Raw genomic sequence first — 22,436 nt, forward strand, 5'->3', positions numbered from 1 at the left:
TGCTGCTGAGTGTTCACCGAAACAGTCTAGGAACAACTATTCCTGAGCTGATGCTGGGTTTCCATGGTGACACAGGAATCTGCCAGACAGTGATTTGGCTGCCAGGAATGCTCTGTCTCAGCAGTGTGCACATGTATGCAATGCATGTGTGTGTGAGTGTGAACATGGGATAACATTTCCTGTGAGGCTAATGTCTGAGAGCAGACTGCCACATAAATACCACCTCCTTCAGTATACTCCACCACCTGAGCTGAGAGACAGGAAAACAGAAGGTGGATTAAAGGGTGGCTTGAGGTTTTGCACAGCACACTGGGGGCAGGTTTTATCGAGGGTAAAGAAGAGGCAGCAATGAGTGTCTGTAAGCATCTCCCTCTCCCCTCCCCTCATCTTCTCTCACTGCCTCAGAACACCCCGTCCTTTCCACCTCCTCTCTCACTTATACCCTTCCTGTAACCATAGAGACCACTGTTGCCTGAGGAGAGTTTTTTCTCCCAGACAGACACAGTGGTGTCAAATGAGGATGCTGGATGGATAGATATATGCAGATAGAGGCCCTCTTGAGCATTTTTGTTATGACATATGTCACACAGATGCACAAACAACAGGATGTGGACGCAATTCAAATTACTCCGTGATAAAACTTCCAAGGTACGTAATCTGCATGTTACTCTAACCATCATTAAACAGATTTAAGACCCCTTTGTTTTGTTGTAGAGGCTATACAGAGTATTGTGCCTCTAACTGCTGTCTGGGTCTGTTTGACATCCTTACGATACTCTTTCAGCTTACTTCAATGTGTCCCTATGTGACCTGTCCTGGGATCAGATTTTTTGTGCTCTCAGCAGTTGTGTGTTTTACGCACAGTCCCACATCCCTGTGTTAAAATTGATAAATACCAACTGTGAGACAGTTAGTTCCCTTTATTGAGTTGTCTGCCTTTGTGCAGCATGACTCTGTACCTCCCCTCCTGCAGCACAGACCCATTCCTGATATGTGACTCACATAGAAAAAATGCTTTTGACATTAACAGTTACAACATAACACCACTGATAAGATGAGCTTCAGACTGCTGAAGTGCAGCTCAATTATTATAACAGAAGTGGCACACTGACAAGGGTAATTAAACTGTGAAGACTGTCTTGAAAGTACAGCAGGTCCCATTTAAGAAATCTACCTTAAATGAGTTTATGCAAGTCCAGTTATATGCCAAGTCTTCGAGTCATTCCAGCTGCCTTAGTAACTGGAATCATACTACTTTATAAGGAAGCTAAACTGTGTGGCACACTGTAAGTGGTACTCCAATGTGTGTGTGGTGCTTATTCAGACTGCATCTGGTGTACTTAACAGAGACAGACAAAACAAGCAGCAGAGGATGGTCAGGATGGTTTAAGAGGCTGAGCAGAGGAAAATAACATCTCTTTGGCAAAAACAAGAAAAGCACTTTTGGCTAGACATGAACATAATACTGGCAAATGTTCCGTCACTAAACATGATCGCTTCATACAGGAGTTCACAGCATCCATCTGTATGGACACAGTAACTTGGATAGAAATGTTTCTGATTGTAGCTAGATGCTAGCATCAACAGCAAAATTTAAGAGCTCTATCAGGCAATGAAAGTCCTTTCCCAGCCTTCCTGGTATGTCCCACACACACCCTGATTTAAGAAGGTACTACTAAAACGATCCGATCTGTCCTTCAACTTTCCTTAAATAATCTGCGGACCCTTCCATCTTTTTCTGTTAGATTCCACATGCAGGTGTGAAAGCCTTAGCTAAAGCCCGGCGCTGAATTCTGCTTTAATAAATATATCTAACATCATCTCAACTCCAGAATAAAACTGATAGCACTGAGAACAAGCAACTCATGTAAAAAGCAACAAGGCATAAACATAACAGAAGAAAATAAAGTGCTAAATTGTCAAAGATTAGCACATCGGATTGCTTAAAATTCTGACTGGTTTTATGATCCTTCATTGTACCTTACCAGTCAAATATGTATACACAGACAGCTCAGTTTGTGTTCCTCGCTGATAAGATATGTATCACTCGCTGATAGAATAAGAAAAGCAATTCAGTATCACATTTAGAAAACTTTGTGCTCCAACAACATTCTGTCTCTGCAGAGCAATGTTTAGTTTCACTTCAGTAAATCCCAACATGTGCCTGGTTAGGTCATCATTAACGAATAATGTTTAGGTATCTGAGGTCTGGGTATAGAAGGTTGGCTAGCAGGGCCAGCAGTCTGGGTCCATCTTTGAGACAGTGTCCTGGGTAGCGGATGAACTGGACAGCCTTATTCACACAGTCCTCTAGCTCAGCGTACTGCTTATTTCCAGGCATGGCTTCCAACATCCCTAGTGTCTGCATTTAAGGAAGAAAACACAAAGTACAGGTTATTTTTGGGAGATAATGACAGACTATAAAATGAATACAGTGCAGTTTTTTGGCATACTTGCTGTGCTTTTGCAGAAAGCTGCAAGTCACTGGTGGGTTGGAGCCGAACCTCCGTCTCTGATGGCACCTGGATGGACAGGAAAGCTGCCAGGCTGCGTACCACTACTCTGAACCTAGATGTACAGCAGATATGTAATAACACAGTAAATTCTGTACACTTTGCAAATAATATACAGGTGAGCGTACCTATTAGAAACAGGAGACCTCTTTCCCAGGCCTATAGCTCCTAGCAGCCCAGAGTTCAGCCTTTCTTCTCCCAGCTGCAGCAGCCTGGTTTGAAGCCTCATCAGACCCATTACAACTCCTGACACTTCAGTCTGACCTGCCTGCGGCTGCAGCTGCTCCGCTGAGAGATTCAGTGCTTTGTGCCACCAAAGAAACAGCTTAGCTTCATCACCTGGACCGCTGGACATGCATACAAACCTCAGTGTAGACATGTATCAATACATAAGCTTACAAACAGACCTTTAAGCAAATAAAGTACGAGAGGTCAAACCTGGGGAAGACCTGTGTTGTCCATGTGTTAATTAGAGCCAGAGTCCTCTTCTCATTGGCTGCTGTGTATTCAGTGTTAAGGCGTTGCAGGATAAAGGCATAGAGCGTCAGGAAGCTGCCTCCTGATTGGCTCTCAGAGAGGAAGTCATCCACTGTGAGCTCTGGCACCTGTAGCGATGCCAAAACGGGGCCCCAACCTACAGAGTCCTCCTCAGCTGAAGTGAAATTACAGAGGCAAATATGTAATTCCATGGAAAATAATCATAACAACAACAGCACAACACATATAATGTGAAGTAATCAAATCGATGCCCAAGATGCTCACTTGTTCACATTTAGGGTATGAACATGACCTCCAACCACATGCTAACAGCAAGTTGTTGGAGGTCACACCACAGGTGTCCCTATTATCAAAGGTTTTCTGACTTACATTTCAAACTTTTAATGGTCTACCTTGTTGTACCCTATATAATTACTTTGCTTACCGTGGTTGAAATAAGCTGTAATGCATGCCTCCATGATTCTCGTCATATGCCGCACAGATGCAAGACAACAGGAGCAGGCTGTGAGTAAAGGCAGAATGGGAAAGCCCCTCCCCTTCCTGTCCAGCCAGGTGATGACATGAGCAGCAAGTGCCTCGCCTGTTGAGACACCAACTCCATTCAGCAAAGCCAGAGCATCGCTGAAGAGACGGCAGAAGGCCATGTGTCTCTGCTCCAAATCCACCTCTGTAAGAGAGAGAAAAGTAGAGGGAAGCGGTGAGTGGGGTTACATTATCTATGGTTGATTTCATGTCAGGTATATTCAGGTATTGAACGCAGCTCACCTGGTGGGTTGAATGTGAGGACGCTCTCCAGAAGTGTCTCCAGCTGAACCTCCAGGCTGCTGAGGGTGATACTACCGCCTTGCTCTAGAGTCACCAAAGACTGAACACACCAGCACACATACGCTCCAGCCTTCAGTGTCTCCTCCTGGCAGGAAAAAAGGTGTCATTCACCCTGTCCAGGTATATCTCTCCAAGCCAGGCATTAAAGAGTTTGATGTCAAGGTACTTTCAACTGAGGTCTAGTTTGCAGATGGTTTATTCCAGTACTTTTAATTTAGTCATTAGATCACTTTTAATTCCTATTGGGCGGGGCAATTTATTAATCCAACAATGCAAAATTGGCAGCCAAACCTTAGTGAAAGAGAGATAGATATGTCAAAAAATGATTTTGGTATATTTACATTAAGTTAGGTGTTTTATTCCTTATTTTTAATACTAAAACATTTCAATACGAAATCACTAAGTGTGACATTTAAATCTCAGAGCAGAGGACATCTGGCTGTTCCTGACACCAGAATAAAAACTAAGGGCGTGATTTATGTGACCAAAACCGTGGTACCTTAGGGGATCTCTTCTTATCTCATTAACTGTTATATGCAGTACTAAAGTTATATTTAGATTAGATATTTAGATTTTTTATGATGTGCTTATATAACAAATCTTAGAATTGATTTGTACTGGATCACCTGGTGTGGAGCTTCATTTGGACGGGGGTGGAGCCCTGCAGCACTACGGACTGACTTGAGCATTAGCTGGGGAGCAGAGTCAGCACTGAGCAGCAGAGAGGGAGGATAGTGTGTGCTAACATATCCCAGAATACTCTGGTATGAGGACAGGTCCAGTTGGTGCCAGGGGAGAGACGTGGACTGAACGAGCAGACTGAGCAGAGGGGAGTCCTAGGAGGACAAGAGAATAATTATTGAAGTAGGGGGCAAGAGGTTTGACCCGGATGTAATTCCAAAATAGCCTGGACTCACCTGTTGACTTAGGAGTTGTTCCTCCTTTACTAGAAAAACTAACATGTACAACAAATAGACCAACATGGTGTGTGAGTCGCTGTGCACACGCGTGGCTGGTAGAGCTGGGTATGTTGTGGAGCTGGGAGGTGTTTGTAAGTGGTCACTTAGAACGCTGACCCAGTTAACCTCACATAACACTTCTCCCATAAACAGGAAGCAGCTCTTAGGACTTCCTCTCTCCACCTACAGGCACAGGAGAAAATAAACAAACAAATAACAATATTACACATTCAGTATCAAATAGTGCATAACACACTATAACATGTACCTCACATTTACCGTATGTCCCTTTTTATTATACTTCATTTACTGGTAGAAAACTATAAATTATCAGTTTATAAATGATCCTGCTGTTTTGTTTAAAGATTGTAAGATTCTTTTTGGACAGCATGTTGACACTACAATTAGAGGAACTGTGGCTAATAATAGAAGCTAGGGCCAAGGACTGAGGTCTCAGATTAACAAGCTCCCCTGTGCCGTGCATGCCTAGCTAAGTGTTCAGTGCCGGGGTCAGGGGTCAAAGAGCAGAGTATCTTACATTGAAGAGCTGCTCCATGAGCTGAGTGTCAGGGTGCAGGTATCTCCAGGGCAGACTGCGGAGGTGTGTGTGATACAGGTACAGCAGATACTCGGGTGTGCGTGGCGAGGTGCAGTTCTCACAGTACTGCATCATACACAGCCACAGAGCTCCTCTCTGACCAGGGAGCAGACGATCTGTAACATGCACACAGTGAGGAAGATATATTAAAAAATAACCTTCTAAATCTAATGTGAACACGAGCTGTGTATGAACAATTGATGTAGCCACCATGATGTCATCCATTGGTCTGTAGACTGCCATTACGAAGTTTGGCATTGGCTCCACTATTTGAAACAGGTATAAGACCATATTTGGACAAGTGTGTGTAGCTGGAGACAAGCAAAAAGACTCTAAGGATACTTATACAGTAGTGAGATGTTATTTACGGTGGTATTTAAGGTAACCTTGCCCTAAAGCATACCCTTGCTTTATTGTCCATTTACTCTTTAAAAGTATGTAGAGAAGATTGAAGCAAGGCGTCAGGACTTGTAGTTTTCTTAAAGACGTTTCGCTGCTCATCCAAGCAGCTTCATCAGTTCTAACTGTTTGGTGGGGAAACATGGTTTATATGTGGCTGCAGACCTCAGTGGGTCTGGGTACAACTTACAAACAATAGCACTAAATGTTGTTTCCGTATTTACCTGTGATGATCTGGCTGACTGGCTAGCGACTGCCTAAGGACTATGAGACAGATGGAGGGGGACTGGTTGACAGCCCTTTGTTCTTGCTGTGAGTATGTGCAAACTTCCTGGGAATGGATGGAATCACTGCATTGTATGTGGTAGAAAGATGATGTCTGAGACCACCACCTCTGTTAAGGGAAGTTTTTCCAGCTTAACAAAGATGGCTTCCTTGACTCCTCTCTGTCTAGAATGTGAACATTGTTGTCCTCAAAGGAGTGTCCTTTCTCTTAGAGGTGGAGGTGAACAGCTGAGTCTTGTCCTAAGGAGGTGTCTTTAAAAGTATATATTTAAAAAGTATCATACAGTATTGAAGGTAAACTGAATCTAGCAAGGTTATTACTATTTAATAAATCTCATTAATATTTGCATCCAAGGGAGTAGCCTGAAACAATGTAGGTTTAAGGCTCATCTGCTGTGGTTTCAGTCTTTAAAGCTGGAGGCTTCTTCTATATTTTACATAAAGTCTCTGAATCTTACCTCTAAATTTGTGATGAAGTGTCTCAGTGATCTGAACGTACAGGCCAACCAGACATCCTGCAGCAGTTGCATCTGTCTCCAGCCAGGGGTAACACTTAACATTACTAAGACAAAGAGAGACCAATTTTGACATTTTTCACTTTCTTGGTTTGTCTTTTTTCATTTTCTACACACTGTAGACACTGAGCTTATACCACATGCTTACCCGCCATCACCAGTGTCCAAAGGAAAAATCCAGGGTTTGAATAATTTCACAATCTTGCTGTGTAAGTCCTGTAGAGCTGTGTGAGTGCAAGACACGTATGAACAAAACTCCACAAATGAGACGTCCACCTTCAATGTAAAAATCTACACTCACCTTTTATTATTTTGCTGCTGCCCACTGACTCTCTGGCACAGCTGCTGAGTTGCACATTGATCAGGCAACCAATCAAATGGTCCCAGAAGAAAACAACATAGTTGACGTAAGGGGTCCAAGCAGAATACAGGCCGAAGCTGCGGAGGTCTTGCTTATTGAGGCGACTTCGCATGAAGTAGTCACTCAGCCAATCGACTGTCTCATCCACCTGATAGACAATAAAATAACACAAAAATGAAAGATTAATAAAGTCACCAAAACTGGCTTTTTGCAAACAACTTAATTTACAATAGTTACCTGCTGAGGAGAGAGGCTGATGGGGGCTCTGTACGGAGAGGCTTGGGGCCCGACACCACGACTGGAGACATCAGCCGTGGAGATGGTTTGTTCAGCTTTGCTCTTGGTGTTGCGGGATGGAGGTACGCAGCCCAGCACTCGCAGAGTCACTTTCCAGCACTCCGGACTTAGCAGCTGGTCTGATGAGCCTGAAGAAGTGAAAAAAAAATGTTTGTATCTCCATGTACAGTAATAATCATCTTGTAAGAAATCACTCAATAGACATTCTTTAAACTGAAGTCTAATTCTCTAGATTGATGGAATGATTCAGCTAATGTTTATTTATAAATGTAATCTTTTGTCCGTGGAAGAATGAGTAGGAGGCATTCTTTCAAAGGGATGAATGGGTTTTCTGTAATTTACTTGATTGAGGAACAAGAACATTTTTCTAGGAAGCTCTTGCTTTACGAAGTGCAGTGTCTCACAGCCTAGCCAGTACACGTACGTCATTACTTACATAAGTTAGCATAGAAGAATAGTTCACTGTAGTTAAGTTAAATAATATCCAAAGAAGTCTAATAAAAAATGAAAAACAGATGATCTTACTGGTCATGAGCAGACGCAGGCAGTCACTGTAATGGTCAGGGAAATGATGGCGCAAAAGCAGGGCCCAGTGTTTGGTGAAAAGATGAAAAGGCGTGAGAAGTTCAGGCTCAGGGTCTCGGCCACATACACACAGAGCTCCATGAACCAACTCCAACAGACGGGTTCTCTCCGAAAATACAGGATGGGCCTCGTTCAGCCAGTGGCACAAATCAAACTGCAGGAGATGCAGGAGAGGCTGTTGTAACCGGAACTATATGGATGTGCTGTATACTGCATCATATTTTTTCACTGCATTTGCTCACCTTAGTGAGCAGCATGAAAACCACATCAGCACTGTCAAGGTGTAGAGACGTCACCACATCCTGGTAGAGGAAGACTAGCTGACTAGGTGCTGCGTTGGGAGTGAAGAAAGGGGAAATGAGAGGGCAAAGACGCCTCTGCTCCAGGATGGTCTTCAGAACACGACCACACTCCTCTGCATTACCCTGGATAAATACCTTCACACATAACAACGAGCACAATTCACACGTCAGGTGTAACTAGAGACTGAAACCATTAATCCTCTTTAATTCACCATGTACAGTATGTGGGTGCATTTGTCTCAAGGTGTGTCTGTACCTGTCCCAGTATCTCCACACATGATGAGAGGTACTGCCGTGTTGGGGGATGCCGCAGTGTGTCCTCACACACAAAGGAGACCACCTTGTAAAAGGCCAGCACACCAACCTGCTGCACTGCCAGAGATTTCTGTACTTTGTGCATATTCACCAGAGCCCTGCAGAAATGAAGGTGCGAGTTCAAACATTGTAGTTACTGATTATTACACACACTTTAAATTAACTCTTGCTAGAGAATCTGTTTGTACTGACGTGATAAAGTTCTCAGTGTGGACAGCAGCCTGGGCCAGAATCTGAGGTGGAGGAGCCATAGCGTCAGTCTGAAGCTTCTTCATGTCCCGCCGCAGTGATGTTATCTGAGTCTGGACAGCCTCCTGCCTCTGAACACGCTCACACTATGCAATTACACACACATACACATCAATGATGGCAAACTGGTGCATTTAAATGTGGCTATCCTGCAGTGTAAGGGATCGTACTGTGACAGTGATGTTTGCTGCTCCTTGGCATGGTTGTCCTCCTTTCCCTTTACATTCCAGGGCCATGGTGACTTGCTCTGGCCTGTTCTTAAACAGTAATGGGAGGCTCTCCAGCAGCTCCTGTTCCATTGCCACCTGCTGGGCTTCACGTGCTACTGCAATCCTGATACAAAGAAAGTAGTGGGGAATCAGTACATTTTAATAGGGAAAATATATTTATTTGACATAATGTCTATGTACCGGGCCTGGTCTTGCAAAGTGCTGAGGTCTAGCTGTAACAGTTCAGCAGCAGCTTTACAGTCAGTGAGGCAGGCTGCAGGGACTTCAGCCACTGGAGCCTTCTGCTGATGCAGCTCAGGAGCTGGGCGAGGAACAGGATGCTTCTGCAGGTTGGACATAATACGCTCTCTTGCTAAAGATAAAAACAAACAAGACAACGTTAAAAAAAAATCTCTTTTGAGATTTATAGCACTACTACAGCATTTGCATAATCACTATGAAGCCTGACACAGTCTGAGAACTACTTCCAGAAAGTGTTATTAATGTTTTCATTAGGAGCTACTAACTATGACTTTAATATTGTCCACATACATATCTGTTAGATGTAAAGCAACAATTTTGTCTGTACCATTGCTGACACTGGTGTAGTCAGTGAAGCCTGGGTTTTGGGTCTGCAGGAAAGTTGGCTCACTCTGCACTTTCTCCCAAAGAGACAAAACCTCCCTCTCATCATACTGCAGACGTTCCTGGTCCACATACTCCAGCCACAGTTCCTTTAGTGAAGCACACATTCACATATTTTACTAAACTGCTTTAACATGCTTTAATTTTTAAATTTAAGTAAAAAGAGCAACAGTAAAAAAATACTCACCTGTTGCCATTGCATCACTTGTGCCAATCTGTGTGGTTCATACTCTGGAAGAAGAGAAGGAAGGTAGACTTCCTGGTTCTGCAGACTCACATCATCTAACCACAAGGCAAATACACCAAACAACCTGCAGACAATCAATCAGCTGAGTGAAAGCCTGTAAATATAAAAATGGCTGCTACTACCCCTTGTTTTTAAATGCACACTCAGCATCAGTAACCTACCTGACCATCTCTGTGTGCAGCTGAGGTGACGTGAGGTAAGGTGGGCGGGGATTAGTAGGGCTTTCTTCACCCTGGCTATCAGATGATGGTGTGTGTGGAGGAGGCACCCTCAGGGCCTGGCTGGCAGCATGGTGGAAGTCCGACACCTCTTGTATTCTCTGCCTCAGATCTCTAAGCAAAGCGGCGTGAGAAGACGACTGGAAGAATCTTCGGCCAATGCATCCCACTGCAGCCAGCCTTATAGGCAACACATACAGATACAGATATAGATTCTGCCTATCTCTCTGGGTGGAAATTATAGCACAAATGTGTGTGCATCATACCCATACTCGGGTCCAGGCTGTCTGAGATAGAGCTGCAGGAACTTCTGCCAGACAAGGGGAAGGAGAGGGTGGTCGGGTGGTGTGGCTACAGCCTGACATGCCCAGCGGTATACCTGCAGCCGCTGCAGAGACGGGGCTACTGGCAACTTCAACCTCTGCTGCACCTTCTGCTCCAGACACAGAAACACTGATTACACCAGCTTTATACAACACTCACTCACATCAGACTACTAAACATTCACTACCACATCTCCAATCTTTGGTTTGTAGTTTGTCATAAAGTACAATTTCTCTGGACAACTGTGTAACATATTTCTACTTCAGTAAATACACTCTATATTTAGTGTTTGTTTACCTTTAAGGCTTGATCCGGAGAGATGTTGGGATCAGCCAGGAGCTCATGTTCAACACAGCGTCTCAGCTGTGAATCTTCCTCAAACATGCCCTCCATGTTCAGCACCAACCAAGCAAACCAAATCTAAAGACAACATAGACATAGGCCTGTCAGGACTGAGAATTTATCAATCAGTAGTACTTGCACATATTGTTGTTGCGTACCTCTGTGCTTAGGGACTGGCCCTCTATAAAGGAAGGTGTTGCATTTCCAGCAATCCAGCCAACCAGGGAGGAGAGCAGACCCCGATCTCCATGGTAACCTAAGGCATTCTACATGGAATATGAAAATGAATTAAATGTTAATGTTTGTAATGTTACTGAGGGCAGTTTGCAAAGCTAAATTCTGCATGTACATCTGTTAGATTCATGAGAATCTTTATTATGCATAGAACAAAGCTGCATCAATACCTTATGCTGTTGGTACAGGAGTTTCTGCACACATTCTTCCTGGTGGTGAGTGAAAGCAGCAGAGCAGAGCTGATCCATCAGGAAAAGGACTGTTTTGTCTCGGTACCACAAGTTCTGCTGAGTGAGAATTCCCACCCAGAACTCCAGCACTGCTGCTGCTCCAACACGACCGGGCTGCGAACTTTCAACCACATGACTCTGGAAGATAACGTTCATAGGACTATATAAGTATATAGTGTATATATATATATATATAAGTGTTTCAGGGAAGTTGCTGGCCACATCATTGATTACAGGTGTAAATGACATGTAGTTTGATGACCGCTGATTAATAATACCACAGCACAAACATCATAATACAGTGATTAGTCTGTGGGGAGTCCCTGCATACTCTTCTACATTTCCCCATTATTCCTTTTTTTTAAATAACCTTTTCCCTACACACGGGGGTTGCAGTTAGAGATATAAAAATGAACAAGTCAATGAACAAGTTTTCTTATGATGGGTGCAGATGCCAAATAATTGTGGGATGTACCTGAATGGCGCTATTCAGTAGACGGACATTGTCTCCATAGGTGGTTCCGGTGAGGAGCGGCGCCACTCGATGCGTGACTTGCTGTGTCACACCTTGTGGACAAACACTGTCGTACTGCAAGAACAACTGGATACAGCTTACAAACCTGGGGAAAAGGAGGAGATTGAAGAAGACCTGATTAGGGATGATTATTCTACAGCTGCAGATTAAGAATGCTGTTTGGGGGATGTGTCTTCCTCACTGAGCATTGTTGAGCAGGTAGAAGCTGAGAGGGTAGGTTGGGGGTAGGATGTTATCCAGCAGATGCACAGCAGCTCTCAGGTGGCGAGACTGAATCAGACTTTTGAGCAACCCAACTCCATCAGTACAAAAGTTTTCCAGACTGTAAAAACAGACAACATTCAGATAAAAATCATTCATAGCAGATACTTTATACATATTTATCTTTCATTTGTAAGAACAAACCTGTGTCCCACTGTTGTCATGGCAATGGACAGGTAGCATCCAATAGGGATACCAGCTTTTACAGCCCTGAGGACCGAGTGCATGCTAGGACTGTGTGTAAGCTCTGGAGGGGGGTTTGATGTCAAAGCAGGGACAGCCCAGCCACCTTTAGGGTTCTGGGCATTGCTATGGAGCTTCAGCCTTAGCAACAGTTGCCATGCCCATTGGCTAAAAGATGCTTCTGGTGATACACCCAAACGAAGGACACTGGCAAGGTAAGACACCTGACAGGGCAAACAAACAAAGAAATCATAGTAATGGTGAATCGTGATGAAGCGATAAATTTTCACAGTGAACATCTGCGAGTGTGTCACCTGTTTTATTCCCTCTGATATGAGACCACTATATGGTTTGTCTGTAAGGTACTTTTGATAGGCTTCAGCCACCAGCAGTGCCACCTCACTGTGGAGAAATGAAGACAGGGCCAAAGATCCATCCTGCGAGAGGAAATAGAAATTTAACAACAAACTGACATGTTTATCAAGAGTCTCAGACACACAATGTTAAATGAATCTGCAAACACACCTGTGCATAACCCCAGTTCAGACCTTCAAGGATAACACAGGCCAGCCGGTTCTCCACAGCAGACAGAGGATGCTGGAGCAACCAGGCTCCAATCACACATATTTCTTCTGGTTTCGGCTGCCACAGACTTAGAGGCAGTTCTTTACACAAGTAAAGTGCCACCTAATACACAAAAAGCACACAGCTCAAGAAACTGACATGTGCCAAATTCTACAATTTCTGTGTTTAATGTCATTATGGAACAGCAGTAATACCATTCCGACAGACTGTATGGTCTCCCTCAGTCTTTCAAGGAGCACAGAGATTACATAGGGATGAGCTGTTGCTATGGCAGCCAGCAACTCTCTTCCAACTTTGGAGTATGTTTCTCTGGTAGACACACTCATATAAGACACCTGAGGGAAAATAAGAAACAGGATGTTGGAGAACAAGTTAGGCCGCGCATATCTTGTAATGAGGAGTGATGAATTTTTAACCACCGTTATACAGTTAATACTTCTCTATGCTACACTATTCATAGGAAAAGGTCAAATCTAAATTGTTTCTGTCAAATTGAAATATGGATCAGAGGCTCCACTGAGGATGAAAAATAATATCCTCAATATATAATATCCCCATCCAGCAAATAAAATACTTCATTGACAGTTAACCTTTCCAATATTTATTTATAGCTATATAAAACAGCATCATTATTCAAAATCCACCATCATTTATTTTATTCATCTGGTTCTCCTTCCCATACCTGGTAAATCAGCAGAGTTATAGTAGTGATGAATGTGGGGTCAGTGTGCTGAGTAGGTGTCGCCATGTGTGCGAGCGCAGTGAGGAGGGAGATGCCATCAGAGCTGTTCACCTCACATAGCCATTGCTCAAATCTTTCCTGATGCTTTGGGTCTATAACAGAGGCAGTCAGAATATTTCAGAATGACACTTTCAGACTGAGAAGAATGACAGCACACAGCGCAGGGGTTTAAATCCCATAGTAGCAAAAGTGCTACATGCACAAAAAAGTGCCTTCAAAATTTTAATATGACATGAAACCTCACTGAATTATTAATGCAATACATGTGCTAGTGTGTAAACTTCTGTTGTGTGCACAGGATAAGTACATATGGTGGTACCTCTGAGAGCCCCAATGCAGAAGTTTGTGTCACAAGCAGTGCTGAGTGTTTCTAATCCTGCTGTCTCTGCACACTGCATAACGTACAGGACCTTCCACAGCATCAAGCTGGACAAAGTCCCATATGGCATCTCAGACATAAACAGCCAAATGCCCAACCTGTGTGAGAGGAATGTATAAAACGCTTTAAAGTAAATGGTTTTAAGTTGAGATGGAAACTTGAGGTCAATCCCTCACCTTTTGTTTCTGAGTACATGTAAAACTGCTCTGAGGAAGAGATGATCATATTCCAGCTGCAGTTTGTCCAAAGACAGAGAGTGCATATGAGAGCTGGATCCACCAGCATCAGTCACACTTACATACTGGGCCCAGTGATCACTGACATAACACACTGTCATTCTAAGGGAAATGAGAAAAGACAAATGTTTTAGTTAATGCATTATGGTTTGATCTATAAAGCGTTAGTATATAGATATTTCAGGTGCACTGACCGTATGATGTGTCCTATTCGTTTGACTAGCTGTCTGTATCGCGCTCTGTTATAAGTTTGTAGGCCAAGAGCCAGAATTTCAATGAGCGAGGAAGCAAAAGCAAACACCCGCATCATCTTTTGACTGGAGCAGGCCTGGGGCTCATACACACCTGCAAATAATGTGGTCTGTCAGTTCACTGCTGCAATACAATACCATGCTGCAAACCTGCCAGGTAGACTGAAAAGAGAGTCCCTCACCTTGCTTGCTCATTCCCAGCATGTGTGAATAGAGCTGCTGGAAGGGGAACTGAGTCAGCAAAGAGATCAGATCCTCCTCACAGAGGAGCAACCAACTGCTGTCTGGGTCCTCATCCTGGACACAGAGAAAGGCAGGACAGAACAGTTAGAAAGGGAGTGGTGTGATATTGTACTGCTGCACCATGCACTCTTTTTATGCAAAATAATATGTGTTCTGCAAATTGACACAAATTCTCACTCACCTCCTCTCCACCTTCATCCACTAGTGTCCAGTTGCCAGACTCAGGTCCAGAATTAGTTGAGCTCTGGTTCTCACATGGCTTCATGTGGCCTAGAAACTCTGCACGATGTCTGAATGAAACAGGGAAACCACTGGTTAGAGGTACAAAGTTAAAGCCTGATCGTGTACATGTCACACAATTTCAAAGGTGTAAGTGCTTTAGGTACTTCTGTTTTTACCTTGCAGGTGACATTAGAATGGCTAGAGCTTGCATAAAGTGCTGAACCCCACAGGTGTTCCCCCAAACCTGAATCTATAGCAGACAATAAAAAGTTATTTTCTGTGTATATATTGACATTACAATAAAAAAGTGTCCCTAACTAACCTGAAGGAAAGGCGCAGCCCACTTTCCTAGGCCAGCAGGACAGCACAAAAGATGGCACAGCAGGTAAAAGTGCTCCCCTGACCCTCCAATGTGCAACAGGACAGCGACCTGGAGGACAGAACAAAAATGTGAAGAATCAACCCAAATCTCCTTAACCTTAGTGAGATATGAAAAATGGTATAGTTTATGTGTGTATACCAATCTCTCCAGCCAGTGATGGATGTCTGACTGGAACTGTGTGTCATCAAGGACTCGACGTGTAAAACTAAACAGGACGCTAATGGCCTCTTTCAGCGGTTGAAGAGAACAAGGCTGCGTTTGGCTGCCAGAACAATCTAAAGAAAAAAATAAAGAAGACAAATCCCATGTAAACTTACACTTTAACATTTGTACAATCAGAGTTTGGAACACACATTATGTCTACTTTATGCTAACTTTAATGTAGCTCACCTTTTAGTAGACAATACAAGTATGATTCCACCTGTAGGCGTGACAGCAGAGCAGTGTATGCATGCAGCACCACCTTCTGATGGAGCAGCTCGCTGCAAGCCTCAAACAGCTTCCGCAGCTCAGCCAGCACACTCTGACTAAACTCTGCCTGCTGGAAACGATGGTATCCACAGACCTTGGACTGGTCTGCACAAACCCCCTGTAAGAAAGAAATCATAAGAGTCATTATATGTAAATGTAACAGCTTTTGGCACTAACTAACTTACTAACTTTTTTATTATATCCAAAAAAAAACTTACCTGAAGTGTCAGTTGTTCATCTCTGAAGCTCCAGAGACGATTCTGTGTGCTCTTGCAGTCAGAGGATTGTGTGTGCAGCTGTGTGTGCGACTGGGTCAGCTGTCTGCGGCAGCGCCAGTAGTTCTGCAGTAGTTCAGTCAGTTCATGGTTCTCCTGTCGGGCCAGAGCACAGAACTGGGCTGCACATTCCTCAACACCCTCCAACCAGGCTCGCAACCCTCCACCTGGCTCCCACAGACTCAGTTGCTCCAGTGAAAATGGCTGCAGAGGAATAACATGTGTGAAAATGTGTGATACAGACGTAACATAAGGTATGGCCACATTAAAGACCCCAAAGAATGAGAATAAAGACCCCAGATTACTAAAAATATTTAGAATTTTAAATTTTTATGAGATCACCTGAATCTCTGGAGCTGTTTTGGGTAACTCTGGGTAGAGTTTGCTCCTACAGAGTTCAGTTACAGACTCCACAGGATGCAAACTTGGAGGAGAAGATTCCTGCTCAGGAAGTGCCAGCACTGCTGGTTCCTTTCCACAGTTTTTGACAGCTTCTGCTGAGAGCTGTATCACAGGACCCTCCTCCAGTGTAGGGAGAGATGGGTACAAGGCAGGGGCACTTGGAACATTTGGAACCTCAAACTGTGTTGATACACAAGGTTGCTCCCATGACAGAGTGTCCTTTAGTAACTCAGTGGTTTGTGACACAACCTTGAGCTCAGCCCTTTGACTGTCCTCTCCACCAAGCTCCTCCTCCTTTTTTGACTCAGTCAAATGCACTGCACCCTGTGATGTCACTGTTGTTAAATTCAGATTTGACTGTTTTGTCGCTGAAGTCTGCAATGAGCTCTGCTGTTCCTCTGAGGGTCTGTCTGATGCCTGTGCTGTGGTCTCAGGGGGTTGAACAGGGTGCTGCTGCAGCTCCTCCTCTGGCTCCTGATATGGCAGACTGAGGGGGATGTCAGTGAAGCCAGAGATGGATGCCTCATTGCTGACAGCTGAGAGAGCCGAGGCTCTTTTATCTTCTTCTTCCTGCTTCTGCTTCCTGACCTGTGAGCATGTAAATCAACAGTCAGACATGACATACATCTTCAATGGCTGAAACAATAGTTGTGACAAAGGGAATGTGACTCAAATATATCTTTCATAAGAAATAATTATGATTGACTGGGAACCCTGTCTATAATGAGAAAGGGCATGTTTTGTGTATAACACTGTAATGGATGACGAAATATTTCTCCTCTTATCACAATGTTAAAAGAAAGAACAGAAGAATTGGAAGTACGACTGAAAACTATTTCATCACCTGAGATTTTCCGCTGGTTTTAGTCTTTGTCTTCTTTGGTCGTACAGCCTCCATTTTTAGTGTCTACTCATATCAGCTTTCTTTCATAACTCAGATCACACTGACATCCAGCTGACCGAGGAGTCTCCTGGTGGCAACAATGCTGATCACTTCAAAACGAAAAGTCATCATCCGCCTATTAAAACAACAGCTAGCAGTTCCTTCCTTGTGATAAGCAGCTCGGGGCTGACTGTGCTGTCAAGATAAACACTGTCACGGGCTGTAAACAAAAAACACTCATATATTCCACGGAGTGAACTGGCTGACGGACGACAGGAAGGCAACAACTGCTATGTCTCCGAACGTACGAACTGCGTCCAGAGAACACATTTTACTAAAAACGAAACCAGTCTTCGCTAAAGAAACTCCACTTAGCTCAAAATACGCTGTATAAAGGCTAAGCTACGCTAACGCCTAGCTGGTTGCTCGCTACACCGTATTTCTGGTTATAAATATATTCACCGGGGGCTATGGGCTTTCCATATTGCTGAATGCATTATCAAAATAAGATTTAACCACGTCAAAGCGAGTGACATGCGCCGATAGCACTGTCCGCTGGTGGGCTGGCATTTGTTTTGTTTGTTCCAGGAACTCCGCGATCACATCCTTCAATCACGTGACTACTCCACCTCTGTACGGGATCCAAGAGAAGCCAAAATGTATCATAAGCACACGCTCTTTGCCCAAACAAAAGCTGTTTATCTGTGAGGAAAAATGTGGTTGAATGTTAATTATGAGTTACCTAAACAACAATAACATACACTTGTATACAAATAAAAAGGGAATCAATGAAACCAGAAAACAAATATTTATTTGCATACATTATAACCATAAAATCAGCATTTTCCCTTTTTTTTTGTTCACTCACTCCACGGTATTGACCAATCCTCAGGAGTTAAGGTACAGGTCATATTTTGTGTCGTTAAAAAATAGACAAAGTGCAATTAAATAAAAATATAGGAGCTGAATATAGGGGCAGTAAAGAAGAGTGTTCTTCATACACAATACATTGTAATTAGGTAATCACATGTACTTTCATTATTCTTGTTATTTGATCTAAATAGATGATATACACTATTTTTACTGTATCTTGTGGTTAACTTGCAAATACATTACCTTTTAGTTGAGCCTAATTTTGATGCTATACTGTGAATAATGCCAGAACCTGTTCTTCCATCTATTACCTTTATCAGTCTATTCAAAGTTATTAAAGGGTACAAAAGTCTGCTGTGAGCTTGATGAGGCACTGTCGGAGAGCCTGTGTTTGCCAGAGGTAGGACAGACTGTTTGCATTATGCTTTTATGGAGGGTTGGTGAAAGACTGCAGGATGCAGTTATCTGGACTTCTGTGTCCTGGCTGTATAATGTGTGTAAAGGAAGTTGTTCTTGGTGGTATGTGTGACTTGATGCCTGACTGAAGACCTCAGGTGTGTGATGAATGTATGCTTGGCTCAGAGCCAAACTCAAGATCTCTGTTTTTTCCTTGTAGAAGCGCAGCTCTATGCCTCTTCGCCGGGCCAGCACCAGCTCCCTCTGTGCCACCTGCAGCTCCGCTCCAAGCAGACCAGAAGACCTTTGCTCCCGTCCGAGCCAGTCCAAAGCCATACTGCTGCGCATGTACTCATCAAGTCCTCGCTGAGAGTAATATGCAATCACACTCTGAGATGGAGAAAAAAATTGGTGATCAAGTACGTAGAGACATGTGACCAATCAGAGGTTACTATAACCAGGGTTGTGTGCAAAGACCGGTACCTGTCGAGAGCACTGCCTGTCCCTCAGAGCCTTCAGGGTCCCATTCCAGTGCAACAACTGGAATACTGTCATCATTTCCTTCAGAGAGAGATAAAAGTAACAAACACACAGAAAGAGGATATTGTGAAGTCATGTGAGTAATGACTTAAATAACCAGGCACCAAGCTACGTAGATCTGACAAAGATAACAAATTTATATTATGAACTGTGTGCGATTGATGCTTTAACATGTTATTCTAAAGCTTTATGCACCAGGTAGATTTCACCATAGATTATAATAAAAATGCCTGGCTGAACAGCTGCCACGTGTAAAAACAGCAACATTAGTGTTAAACAGAGAGAGTCTGTACATTAACAGAAATTGATCTAATGAGACACAGATGGAAAACATTACACGCAAGCTGTCCAGGTTTAAAGTCCATTTTGTACATCCTGGCCTGTTGTAACTGTGTTACTGTGTTTATGATTCTAACAAACTTTTTGTCACCTCCTGCACTGGGTGAGGCTGTGTCTGAGACAGAGAGACTACATTTCAGTGTTTTCACATGTGCAAGTGTATAATGTGTGTATGACTTGGAAGTGTTCCATCTTTATGAGTTGTGTTTTAGTAGGAATGATAATGAACCCATTTCCTTCTAGTAATAAGCTCCTGCCTGCAGACATGTGCTTATTTACACAGAGGTAGAAATATTAGGTGTCTCGTAGACCACTCCCCGCCAGGGTCTGAGAGCGGAGTACATCACTCCACTGAAGTGTAGAATTACCTCCCACCAGTTTTTGTTGTTTTTGGCTTTAATTAAAATGAAAAACACTTAACTACACAGCAATTTACAAAGTGCTTTGAACTAAATAGATCTTTCAAACGATAACCACATGATTTATCAGCACAGCTTGGGAACCCTTTTTGTTATACCTGGAACTCCAACATGGTCCTTCCGATGTAGGACTGCAGCAGCAAACTATAGGTTCCTATACTGGTGCTGGCATCGCATGTGTCTTCTAGAGAGACCTTTACAAAGACAACAGTGCAGGTCAATATTCATATTGAGACAAAGTTGCTATTACTCTATGTGTTTCACTCTTACAGCGCTGTCTCTGGCTGCCTGCTGCAGACTCTGAGTGATGAACTGAGGGTTAATGCGTCGGCATGGCAGCTCATTTACAAGAGAGTTCATCAGAGCCACACGAGCTGCATCCCTCCTCGCCTCAGCCTGAGTGTCACACACCTGACGGTGAGGGGAAAATGATGAGAACACAAAGCATTAAAATGTCACTTCAAGCTCAAATTTGAAGGTCAGCATTTTTTAACGATTTTACACTTCACTACCGCTAATCGTAGGATCAGAACTCAAATCACCGTTAAGATTAAGACATTGGTGGCATTCATAGATAACCAATCACATGCCTTATGTCTGGGCTGGGGGGGGGGGGGGGGGCAGTCACAATGAGCCTATTGAGAGGCATCATGGGATTTGTACAAAACATCAAAAGAGCCTTTAAAGCGACACTTTCACCGCTAACTTGTCGGATTTCATTCATAATTAAAGTTGCTAAAAATCAATTGCAAACTTCAAATATTATAAAAAGGATCAGCATTGCTATTTTTTTAACTTGCATTTATTATATTTAGGCTTATTGACCAACAATACATGGTGATGACGCCTCAGTTGTCAAGGATAATTTGTGTTCTGAGTCAATATGGCAGTACAAGCATATTAAAATGTCTCTCTAATGATGACCATACACACCTTATAGTTCCCAAAGCAGCTTCCTCCAGGAAGTGTGACGTAGCAGATGTATGGTGGCCCAGGAGTAGGTGCAGACTCATACAATAGGAGGCTCTCTGTCTGCCTGGCTGGTTTCCCGTCAGAACCATCTGATTCACTGGAAGAGCTGTTGAAGTGACCTGTCTGCTTTTGCTCCCAGAAGTTATGGAGAAGGGCCACCACATTCACTGCACGCACACACACGTAAGAAAAACTCATACATATTGCTAAGATGAAATTCATGCTTTTGTATGAGATTAATTAGTCCTTTTTTTCTTAAAAACATTGTGATAACATTTCTGTGTTAGTGATGTTAAGCTTGTAAGTTTGCGCACAAAGCCAGACATCTGTGTATATATATGAGCATTCCTAGACTGAGTTTATTTAAGTAGTATAAAGAGTTGAAGGGCAAGGCCTCAAAACTTACACAGATCAGCAGTTTTGAGCTCATTCTGACCCTAAAAATGTAATGTGATGTTGCGCTATAATGTTTCACGTCCTTCATTTTGTCCCAAACAAGTTCAGTCCATACAATCTGGAATTACATGACTGACACCTGTTGGGGTATTGTACTTCACAGCAAATCATTGAATCATTAATTCGTCCATAGTCTTAAATTAGGCAGGCCTATAGGATTGAAGAGCAAATATAACAGAGTTCTAAAAATGACTTGTTAACCTTTTTTTTCTATCAGGAAAAATGGAATTGTAAACAGTCTTTTCCTTTTGAAACTACAGAATTTCTCAGATACTCACAGTCTGTGGGGCTGGTGCCAGTCTCACTCTCTGATAGGTATGACATGATGCTTTCGTCCACTTTCACTTCGCTCATCCTCACTCAAGAGTTTAGTTCCACTGCTGCCTCTAAATCAATCCACTCTTCTCATGATCAAAAAAGGCACACATAACCTAGAACTAAACAGCCACCACCGTTCCCATCACAGCTCAGGATGTGGACGTCCACTCCCTTCTTCCCCACCTCCCAAACTCCTTCTGTCCCCTCCTCCTCGTCTCCTGTGTGTACATCTCACCAGGGTTTCTTTTGAAGCAGACCACCTTTGTCACTCTTGCTGCCAATTAGCTTAGAGGGCCCCTCACTCTTTCTGCATATGCACACACACAGAGGTGCCGAGCTGGAATGCTGAACCCCTCCCCTCGGGCTGTGCAGCTGGCTAATCCCTGAACAGTCAGTTTAAGACCTGCACAAAGTTGCCAAGCTCAAGCACAATGTAGAAAAATAATACCTTTCCAGGGCAGTTGATGCATCAGTATCACATCATAGGGACAGTTCTTCTCTGTAGTGCATAGGATATGTGCGGTGGGATACTTCAAAATTCACACAAAAATTTGAACCCGCTGAGGCCAGGGACTGAACTCCATTCAGCTCGTCTTTACTCTGAATAGCCATTGTTCAAGTTTGAATTCATCTGCTCCTGAAAAGCCTCTTTCACATAAATTAAGCAAAGTCTCAGAAAAGCAGTTTCTCAAGTTCTCTCATCTCCGTCTGTATCCTTTCCCTGCAAATTTTCATGATGAATGCGTGTGTTAAGTCATTATTTTAACTGCCTGGCAATCAGAGGCTAGCATCTTAAATCCACATTCTCTGGTTACCTTGTCAGCATGAACAGGGACCTCAATAAGTGTGGGTTAGCTGACACCATTATTTGTTGCAGTGATGTTGGAGGTTGATATGCCCCATATTCAGCACCATTTCCTAAA

At 43.3% G+C, this 22,436-nt stretch overlaps 2 protein-coding genes across 2 annotated transcripts; both read right to left on the reverse strand.

The window, feature by feature from the left end:
* Positions 1–1,368: 1,368 nt before the first annotated feature.
* Positions 1,369–17,813, reverse strand: epg5 (ectopic P-granules autophagy protein 5 homolog (C. elegans)). The gene is made up of 45 exons (XM_028413795.1): positions 17,162–17,813; positions 16,258–16,905; positions 15,859–16,119; positions 15,560–15,758; positions 15,308–15,444; positions 15,110–15,217; positions 14,964–15,037; positions 14,747–14,855; positions 14,505–14,619; positions 14,266–14,416; positions 14,012–14,173; positions 13,776–13,933; positions 13,397–13,548; positions 12,909–13,049; positions 12,655–12,816; positions 12,444–12,566; positions 12,091–12,353; positions 11,867–12,007; positions 11,626–11,770; positions 11,091–11,288; positions 10,845–10,952; positions 10,642–10,764; positions 10,287–10,453; positions 9,964–10,200; positions 9,743–9,866; positions 9,500–9,644; positions 9,112–9,283; positions 8,872–9,034; positions 8,645–8,787; positions 8,394–8,550; positions 8,078–8,272; positions 7,776–7,989; positions 7,191–7,378; positions 6,894–7,101; positions 6,741–6,816; positions 6,536–6,639; positions 5,334–5,509; positions 4,754–4,978; positions 4,463–4,672; positions 3,777–3,921; positions 3,436–3,678; positions 2,952–3,165; positions 2,642–2,860; positions 2,454–2,568; positions 1,369–2,362 (listed from the first exon to the last, which is right to left on the reverse strand). Exons 1-45 carry the CDS (start codon positions 17,213–17,215, stop codon positions 2,180–2,182), a joined length of 7,755 nt encoding a protein of 2,584 aa, XP_028269596.1. The 5' UTR covers positions 17,216–17,813; the 3' UTR covers positions 1,369–2,179.
* A 520-nt stretch (positions 17,814–18,333) lies between these two features.
* Positions 18,334–21,549, reverse strand: LOC114441739 (protein limb expression 1-like). Its single transcript, XM_028414801.1, has 6 exons — positions 21,474–21,549; positions 20,701–20,906; positions 20,038–20,178; positions 19,866–19,961; positions 18,953–19,030; positions 18,334–18,859 (listed from the first exon to the last, which is right to left on the reverse strand). Exons 1-6 carry the CDS (start codon positions 21,547–21,549, stop codon positions 18,395–18,397), a joined length of 1,062 nt encoding a protein of 353 aa, XP_028270602.1. The 3' UTR covers positions 18,334–18,394.
* Between the last annotated feature and the right edge of the window lie 887 nt (positions 21,550–22,436).

Source organism: Parambassis ranga, chromosome 9 (assembly GCF_900634625.1).
Source record: "Parambassis ranga chromosome 9, fParRan2.1, whole genome shotgun sequence".
Classification (NCBI taxonomy): domain Eukaryota; kingdom Metazoa; phylum Chordata; class Actinopteri; family Ambassidae; genus Parambassis; species Parambassis ranga.

Bases quoted from the DNA above. Each gene is read 5' to 3' on its own strand.
- epg5 (XM_028413795.1), bottom strand. From the start codon at position 17,215: ATGGAGGCTGTACGACCAAAGAAGACAAAGACTAAAACCAGCGGAAAA. The intron at 7,379-7,775 runs GTAAGATCATCT...TCACTTCTTCAG, and splicing joins CCTGCGTCTGCTCATGACCA to GCTCATCAGACCAGCTGCTA. The intron at 4,673-4,753 runs GTGAGTCCAGGC...TTGTCCTCCTAG, and splicing joins AACAACTCCTAAGTCAACAG to GACTCCCCTCTGCTCAGTCT.
- LOC114441739 (XM_028414801.1), bottom strand. From the start codon at position 21,549: ATGAGCGAAGTGAAAGTGGACGAAAGCATCATGTCATACCTATCAGAG. The intron at 20,907-21,473 runs GTGAGTATCTGA...GTGTGCGTGCAG, and splicing joins TGGCACCAGCCCCACAGACT to TGAATGTGGTGGCCCTTCTC. The intron at 18,860-18,952 runs GTACCGGTCTTT...TCTCCATCTCAG, and splicing joins ACAGGCAGTGCTCTCGACAG to AGTGTGATTGCATATTACTC.